This window comes from Anomalospiza imberbis, chromosome 5 (genome assembly GCF_031753505.1).
Source record: "Anomalospiza imberbis isolate Cuckoo-Finch-1a 21T00152 chromosome 5, ASM3175350v1, whole genome shotgun sequence".
Classification (NCBI taxonomy): domain Eukaryota; kingdom Metazoa; phylum Chordata; class Aves; order Passeriformes; family Viduidae; genus Anomalospiza; species Anomalospiza imberbis.
Window position 1 is genome coordinate 25,031,035 of NC_089685.1, and position 8,910 is coordinate 25,039,944.

Genomic DNA, 8,910 nt, shown 5'->3' on the forward strand with positions numbered 1-8,910 from the left:
AGGCATCACTAGGATCTTGAACAAGGGTGCATAAGCAGAGCTAGACTTTTGGAAGGATGCGGCAGAAATTAACACGTTTGAGAAATTAGATTAAACCTTCCATCCTGCAGTGTGTCTCTTAGACCACACTGACTTAGATAATGGTTTAAAGACTGAAGTTGAATTTTGACATTGCCACAAAAGAAGATGCCATGATTTCATTTGCTCTTACAGTAGACTAATTGTGAATGGGTGGTGTCCAGATTCTCACTAATATTTATGCATTTATTCAAAAATGAACTAACAAGGAAGGACAGTGACAGGGGATATGTTGAGAGAGCATATTGGTTAAAGTGACACAGAAGAATTCTTTTAAACTGAGGAAGCCAGAGCATACCACATCTGTAGGCCAAACTCTGCCTCAACCCAGTTTTCACCATGTCCACAACTGATGAATATCCCTGCATACTGCCTAAGCTTTATTAAGTTTGTCTGATCTTTAATTATATTGTGGGACAGCTATTTTTGAATAGTCAAAATTCAATAGAAGTTTCTTTTCCTTTCATGGAAAAATACAACTAATCTTCAGCATCTGAATGTATATGATAGCAAGCAAAAGGAACACTTTGTATATCTGGATTTCTTGATGATACCTCCCAGAACTACAGAAGAGGGTAAGTTTGTTCCCAGGACAAGGTATCTGTATCAGTTAAACATATACAAAGCACATTAAATTATGCTGTTACAAATTAGAAATTCATTCTTATTAGAATGCACTTAGTACTTTATTATACATACAAGATAAGCTATCTTTTGTTGATTAAGGAATCTTTAATTCTAGGTCAACCCAGATTTCAGGTATCTCACTGTAAATATATGAAGTGATTTATAGGTCAATAATATGAATTTCAAATCAAAGCTTTTACACTTATCACCAAAATCTAAAGAAGTCAGCATAATTTTGGATGTCCTGGGGGCAGTATAGAAGGATAGGGACTGTTGAAAGTCCCAGACATACTATCTTAGTTTTTCAGCCCTGGAATATCTGAATTACCTTACCCTTTAACCACACACCGCAAAGCTGACAACAGAAATGCTGGAATATAGACTGGAAATGTTATGAACTCACCTTTTCCTCTCTCCACCCCCACTTCCCCTAAAAACTTAAACTAGAAAAAAGCAACAAATATCCACATTAAAAATCCATATTATCCTTAAATCTAAGTTAATTAGAATAAAAATTAGATATTTGAATGCAGAATTCTGTATTGTCTTTATGTGAACTGTGCGTAAGCTTTAAAACTGAGCATGCATCTTGATAGGTGTGGCCAGTGAACAAACCATAATCATAAAGCTTGTTTGCCCCTTACTGATCCCTAAGAAAGCTGTGAAGTTTAATTGTGTCATTTGGATTTTCTACAGATTACTTATCGCGGACAGATCAGTATTTGTTTCCTCACTTTTCATTAAAAAAAAGAGAATGTATTTACAATCATAGGACTTTCACTTCATAGTGAAAATGCAGTTTGAAGTAGTACTGTGATAATGAGACCACTTCCATGCTAGTTAGTTCACTGACTTACAACTTCAGTAACTTTGATGTATGGCCTACATGCAGAATTTAACAGGTGTGGCCAGTTGACCACATGACAAATAAAAACAACACACTGAAAATAAACACATATCACAGGTACTGATGGTTCTGGCAAAAATGTGATTCAAGCAGTTCAGTTATGCATGCTTGATCTTCTGCATTTAATCTTATTATTATTTTTTACTGTTTAGAAGTTATGAGTCATTCTCTAGAACAAAAAAAAAAACCAAAAAAAAAAAAACCAAAACCAAAAACCCCCACCAAAACCTATCCAACAATAAGATAAGTATAAGCCAACTTGCTATGTCCTCCTGCCAAAACATTTTTTACTTAGCTACGGATACTTTCTGGTTTCTGAAACAAGTCTTCAGCTTTGATTACACATAGCTATTGATTTTCTTAGTTACAAAACAAGACTGCATTTTTAATCCACAGTTGCACAACTGTATTACCAGGCTCTGCTCCAGTTAACCAGTTATGAATAAAGTTACAGTTCTTGAACAAGATTATTTGTCTGTTTTTCAGAGACTTTTTAGACTCCTGTCAGAATTTTGGAAAATCGTAGCTGTAAATAAATAAACAAAGAAAAGTCTCATCTTCACAGACCAGGACTTGACAGGCAAATATACTTCCCAATTTTGAGGATAATCTAAAATATACTTTGTCAAACTTCTCTACATGAAGGTGATCAGAGTAACAGTGTATTTTGTTCAAAAGCAAGTAAGACATAACTTAAATAATTTTTCTTTAAGATGAACATACTTTTAAACAACCTTTTCAACAGCTGATATGAAACAAGTTATATTCTCGGAGAATGATTTTAGCTGCAGCATCACAGAGCAATCTAAGAAAAAAACAGCAAAGTGACCTCCAACCTGTACAATGCTCTCACTATTGGATCAAACTTCCATCATTTACTTCAAGACCTGGAAGGACAGCTTTACAGGAAAGAATTTATAAACACCAACACAAAGCTGAGGAAATCAAAAGTGATTTTAAAGGAGCAACATCTGCCTCTGAATGACTCTGAATGGTTTTTCAAGTAATGAAAATCAGGGCTGAGTAGCACATTTTTTCCTTTTTTTTTTTTTTTGTACATTTTTTCATGGGAATTTTGGGTTAAAACAATAAAATGGTGAAGTGAAAGTGCTACAGAGATACACTACAGAGGGGAGGGGCAAAAAAAGAGGGGTTAAACCCCACAAGTCAAATCAGTAAATGTATCATTCAAATATAACGCGCAACAATTACAGAGAAACTTTAAAGCAACTTACCTCGAGGGAGAGAGATCAAAGAGCTGCTTTCAGTCGGAGCTCGCTCTGGCCCTCCAGGCCCCGGAGGAAGAGGTTCTCTCACTTGGGACATCTGCCAGCTCTCTCGACAAGTAACAGAGAGCCTGCACCCCTCTCCAACAAAACTAACACGCGACCCTGAAGGAACAAGCAAATGAAAGGACTCGTTAATGTATTTTTTGCGGAAAACTCACGGCTCGGGGCGAGGGACCGAAGAGGGACAGTTAGGGAAGCGGCGGCAACTTGTCGGCGCGGCGGCGGGCGCGCCCCCCTCCCCCTGCAGCGAGCACCCGCGGGGCCGGGGGGCGGGAGCGGCCGCGGGGGCGGCCGGGGGGGCCCGTCGGCCGCGGCGGAGCCGGCCGGCAGCGCGGCGAGCCTACCTCCGCATTTCCTCCGCTCCGCCCGGCCCTGCGCCGCGCCCCGGCCGCGGCAGCCCCCGCGCCGCTCCCGCCCCGCGCCGCCCGGCCCGGCAGCCGCCTCCTCTCCCGCCGCGCACCCGCGGGCCTTCCCCCGGCAGTGGCGCGCACTGCCTGGCACTCGCACCCGCTGTCCCACCGCCGCCACAGTCACTCCTTCTCCATCATTTCCGGACAATGAAACGTCCCGCTCCCGCTGGCGGCGGCTGCGGCTCGGGGCGGCGGTTGTGCAGCTCCTGCCGCCCGCCAGCGACGGGCCCGCGGGCTGGGCAGGGCTGGGCTGTGCTGCGCGGGGCCGGCCGGCCGCGGGGCGCCGCGCTGCCTCCAGCCGGGCCTCCGGCCATGGAAATTCCCCCGGGAGACCGCAACCCGTCAGACAGAAGTAGGCAAGAAGGGGTGAAAAAAACCCAGGAGGATGTGAAAGGAAGGCTTTCCAGTCCGGGCAGGGTTTGCAGCTGCAGCGCTGGCAGCGGTGCGGGGCACGCCGCTTGGCGCAGCCGCTGGCTCCCAAGTTGGCCGCGGTGTCGCGGATCGCCCGCCACCAGTTGCGCCTGGGAGCGCGGAACGGCACGTGGGGCGCCGCAGGGCCCCTGCTCCCCGGCCTTTGCACGCTCCGCAGGGCCTTGCTGCGCAGACGACCTCTCTACCCCTGCCCCTGACCGGCAACATGCATGTATAGCCGTTAAAAGGACTTCACAGCGGCCACACAAATACTCAAAACCCACGAAGAATAGAACAAGCACTTTTCAAAAGTAGAACCCTAAAGTGCAAACTACTTCCTCTGCTTCCATCTGCCAAGTAGTGTTACCTGGACTTTCTCCATACAGGAAATAACATTTCTTTCCCATGGCACAGTTTGATGTCATCATCAGTCTTGTGCTCTGTGCTTGCCCACAACTATGTACTGCAATTATTGCTCACACATGTGCTGGTGTCCATAAGCTACAAGCTTTGCCTTGTTTTTGGGAACACAGTATGTCACCTTTCTCAATTGAAGTGTGTCCAGGTTTAAAATGCATTTTCCTTGAAATTTACTAGCAGATTATTTTATTATGGTTTAGTAAATACACCAGCTTTACTGGCATGTCTCACGACAGTGCGATATTTAGATATATTTTTTGAGAAACAAAAGTAGGAATATAAAATAAACAAGTTATAGACTATCAGTATCCTGACATGAGAGACTATAGCTGATAGATATTTATTTTGATATCACACATGCTAAGCAATATGCTCAGTTGTTAAAAGTTGACTTCTTAAAGTTTAGCCTTTCCCTGACATGCTTGCAAGACAACCAGAATGAAGTGTAAATACCTGACTAGGAGCCAGTTCTATGTGAACTCCACACCCTTCAGAGCTAACTTTTAATTCAGAAGTCATCTGAAATAAGTCATTTGCTCCACTGTACAGCTTTATTTTTTTCGTTGTTGGTGCAAAAGAGAAGTGTGATGAAAGGTGCATATGCTTTCCTCTGAAAAATACTATAATTTTTAATTATTTCAGTAACCTAAGGTGTTCTTTGGTGCAGCATAGTCTTTCTTTAAACATTTATATGGAAAATGGGAGGGGAAAAAGATGTTTTATTTAGGAAAGAAGCTGTGAAAAAAAATCCATTTGGGGCAAACAAAGCTACTAATTTACTGTGTAATAATAATATTGGTCTCTATATCTACACTTTTCTTCTATACAAACATTGCATAATTTTCCATAGTCCCCTCCTTGCTGTCCTGGTGGCAGAGTGATCAAAACATAAGGTAGAATGACTTACCTCAAACTCCCAAGTGAGTCAGTAGCAGAAGAAAGGTTATGACTCACTCTCAACATACAAGCTTGTGTTTTTCCCTGTGAAACTGGAAACATAGCAGAGAGCTGTGGGAGGAGCAATAATTTAGCCAACCACACCCTGCTCCCGAAATATTCCATTGCATAGTAAATGCTTATGGAGAGCTGATACCACCCAGGGTTGGGATTTTGGTGGGTTTTTTTAACCTTATCTGTGAAACCCACATGGTAAACTCCCATGACGTTCACTTTATCTTCTTTAAAAAGATGATGGGACAAGCTCACCCTGACAAGGTTTAGTTGTAGAGTTTAAAGCAACTAAGTGAATTCACAGGATCTTCAGCAGACAGTACAACTGATGCAGTCAGAGGTAGTCGTAAACAAAATCAGATTAAGAAAAGGTAAGAGAATTCAATACACAAAAAGCACAACTCACTGAAATTGTACATTAAAAATATTGTGCAATAGGCAACACATTGCATACCAAAGGCTGCGATTGTACGAAGATGGGTCCAGATGTGGTTCTTGTTAATGAGATACCACAGATAGGCAAAGCTCATTGGCATACGCACTTCCTGACAGTACAGCATACTTCTAACAAATACTCAGCAATTCTCAAATATTTGTTGGATTACATTCCTGTGAAATTCATATCATTCTAAAACATTATTGACAATTCTCAGGAAGTGGGAAGTTCAGATACTAACACCAGCAGCCTTTCAAGTAGGCTGCAAATTTGAGGCATACTGTATCTTACTATAGAAACCAAATTACTGGCTGTTGCACATCTGTATTCCAATATAGCGTTACATTGCTAAACCATAAAATTCAGGTCTTGTAGGCAATTGATGGCAAATCTTGGGACTGATGTGAAGAGAAATTCGAAAGCCTTGTAAATAGAAAATAAATACAGTTTGTAGGCAAGTTAAAATTTCATGAAAGGAAAAAAAAAAACACAAAAAACCCCTGACCAAAACAAATAACAAAAACAAACAAACAAACAAACAAAACCAGAAAACCCAAAAAAACCCCTACAAACCACACCTGGCAAAAAACCCCCACACACCACTATCACCATGAGAAAGCCCTCCAAGTTTCTTTCTCTATTAAAAAGATTCTTTAAAACACACTTCTATCAAAAGTACATAAAATATACAATATAATCCCATGTCTTCAGGACAAAATTGTTTATCACCTAGATAAACAGTTCCTAGACTGAGCTCCCACACAAGCCATACAAAAGATATTACCTGCAGTCAAAATAGACTCGTCACTGAACATAATAAAATGTTTTTGAATGATGTAAGTTGTTTATTTAAAGTAAGCCCACAATGTTCCAAAGTTAACAGCTGCGAAGGTTGTTTACTCACATTATTAAAAATTTGAGCTATGTTTTGAGCTTGAATTTTCCAAGGCAAACTTTTAGTGTTTGTGGGGTTTTGGATTTAAAATAGTGTGTGCTGGAGGAAGTTGTGGGTAGCAGAGATGCCCATCTCAGAACTGCTGTAGGAAAATTGTGCATAACTCTTCAAATAAAAAATGTGGTCAATAGCTATTACATAAGGATCAATAAAGGTCTAGGTACTCAAATTTTTCACCCCATCCTAACACTATTCTTTCCTTCCCCAAGGCTATTCTTTAACTGATGCTGATTTCCTTCAGAGGAAACCGAAGACTCTCTCGGTTTCCTTCTCTCCGGTTTACTTCTCTCTTGACACCCTTAAATAGTTCTGAATAATGGACAATAATGTTATTGAATCTTTTTGTGATTGATTGCTTGTACACAATCTCAGTACCTGTGAGTTCAAGTTAGTTTTCTGCTATGCCTGAGAACATGATTTTCAACATTGTAATATGTAATTTTAGCATATGTATATTATTCTAAACTTCACCAGTCTTTTCAGTATTAGGATCATGTCAGGATCTCTGTCCTAAATATTTTATAGTGCAGCAATACTGAAATGGAAAGACAGTTATACTTAAAAGGGCTAAATTAAAAACTTGGAATTAAAACCAAATTATATTGTAAAATAAATCATTACAAGTGAAGCTTATAATTTTTTAAAAAACAATTTTTAAAATATAGATTAAAAGCAAAAATACCCACAATATATGCATAAAAGGATAGTAAAAGAGAATTTGAAGATCACTATTATGCTTGGTTTGGAGGACTTTTGGTTCCTGGAGTTCACGACCTAGCTTTTATATTACCCTTCTGCAAAGCACCCTTTAAAAAGCCATGTAAATTGTCAGGTGCCAGGGCAAAGCTGGTTGTAGCTGTGTTGTAGATGAGGATTTGTACTTCATAAAGCATGAAGTGCTGTGGAATTGATGGTGACTTGGACACCAGCTGGTCCTAACAGGGCAACCACCCCCTTTTAGGCCAAGGCAATCCACCTCCAAAGAGCACTAACAGAAAAAAATAAACAGCTGAATGTCTAAAATGAAACTAGACACATGTAGATTTAAGTCCTTCTGTAACCAGAGCTGAAATAAAGATATGCATTATCTTTTAGAGGAGCATCTTCTTCCAGTAATGCTGTATCTGGGAGCAAGAGGTTTTTCTACAATAAAGAATCCTTATCCAGGTTTGATGTTTTTCTGCCATGGGATGGAATCCACAATGGGAAGAAAGGGAATATGAGGCTTAATGCTTTCTGCTGGCTCAAGGTATTTTTCTCCATTTTGTTTTTCTGTTTAGACTAAATATAAGAAATATAGTAGTATAAGAAATAGTTTCTGTAAAATACTGTCTAACACAGGAGATAAAGATTTCATTAAAATTGATAAATTATTAAGTAAAGCAAAGAAGATTCACTGAGATTAATTTTTTTCTGATGTAATTCTAATGAAGATCAAGGAGTTGCATGAAGATGAATTCAGCTCTAGAAGGTTTGTCCTGCTTAAGGTGAAGCACATCACATGTCCTGGCTTACAGTAGTTTCAGCTATTCCTTAGCAAGCTCAAGCAAGTAGCTCACTCAAGCAGGTAATAGATCTCATGAAAAATAACAGATCATATATTAAAGCATGGAAAATGGCATTTAATCACAACAAAATGTCAACTAGTAATTCATTACATTCCTACAAAGTAAGTAAGAAGTGCTCAGTATACAATTACAGCTGTGCTGGATTGCAACAGTTAATTAATTTGCATATATTCCTTCAGTTGTTCAGCTTTTCTCTTTACAGTTAATATTACACCTTCATTAATAAAAACCTTATTTAGGACATCAGAAGAAATAAAGTTGAGCAAAAACTAATTTTTCAAACTCTGTATTGATTTTTAAGGCATTGAAAATTATGTGGAACTTGCAGTGACATTAAAAAGCAAGCGATGGACAACAGCATCTTTTGAGTTAACTGGGCAGGAATTTTAAGCGAATATTGATCAAAAAGTGTAGCTAGCTTAACAGAGAATATTGTAATATGAGTTATATAGAGACTTAGTAACTTTATAATAACTTAATGAATTTTTTTTCTGCAGTATTTAGTCCTAATAATCCTAGAGGCTGTATTTATCACATACAAAAAAAAAAAAAAAAACCCAAACTAAATATTTCTGATGCTTTTCAGGTTAATGAGGCTCCTTATGCTTTTGCACCCTGAGAAATATCTGGATCTGGCATTATTCTACATTAGTATTTCATGCACATTCCTTACAATTGTGAGTATTCATGAAATTTACATTACCTTTTCTCAGCAGTATCAAACTAATCACCAATATCAAATGATGTTTTAAAAAATACCTTACCTAGATTCTACAAAACCAAAAATATTTCCATGTGAAAAGAATATCTAATCAATCTGTTCCCCAAAATTTTAAATCTGAAAATACTAAACCAAGT

The 8,910-nt window shown here is 39.3% G+C and overlaps 1 protein-coding gene across 1 annotated transcript in view; it reads right to left on the reverse strand.

The window, feature by feature from the left end:
- The window catches only part of MDFIC (MyoD family inhibitor domain containing), a 51,482-nt gene extending 46,300 nt beyond the window's left edge, over positions 1 to 5,182 (reverse strand). The window contains exons 1-2 of the mRNA XM_068189925.1: positions 5,050 to 5,182; positions 2,848 to 3,003 (exon numbers count right to left, since the gene is read on the reverse strand). Of these exons, the coding sequence (XP_068046026.1) occupies positions 2,848 to 2,938 (91 nt within the window). The 5' untranslated portion in view covers positions 2,939 to 3,003; positions 5,050 to 5,182. The remainder of the gene's footprint in view (positions 1 to 2,847; positions 3,004 to 5,049) is intronic.
- Positions 5,183 to 8,910: the final 3,728 nt, after the last annotated feature.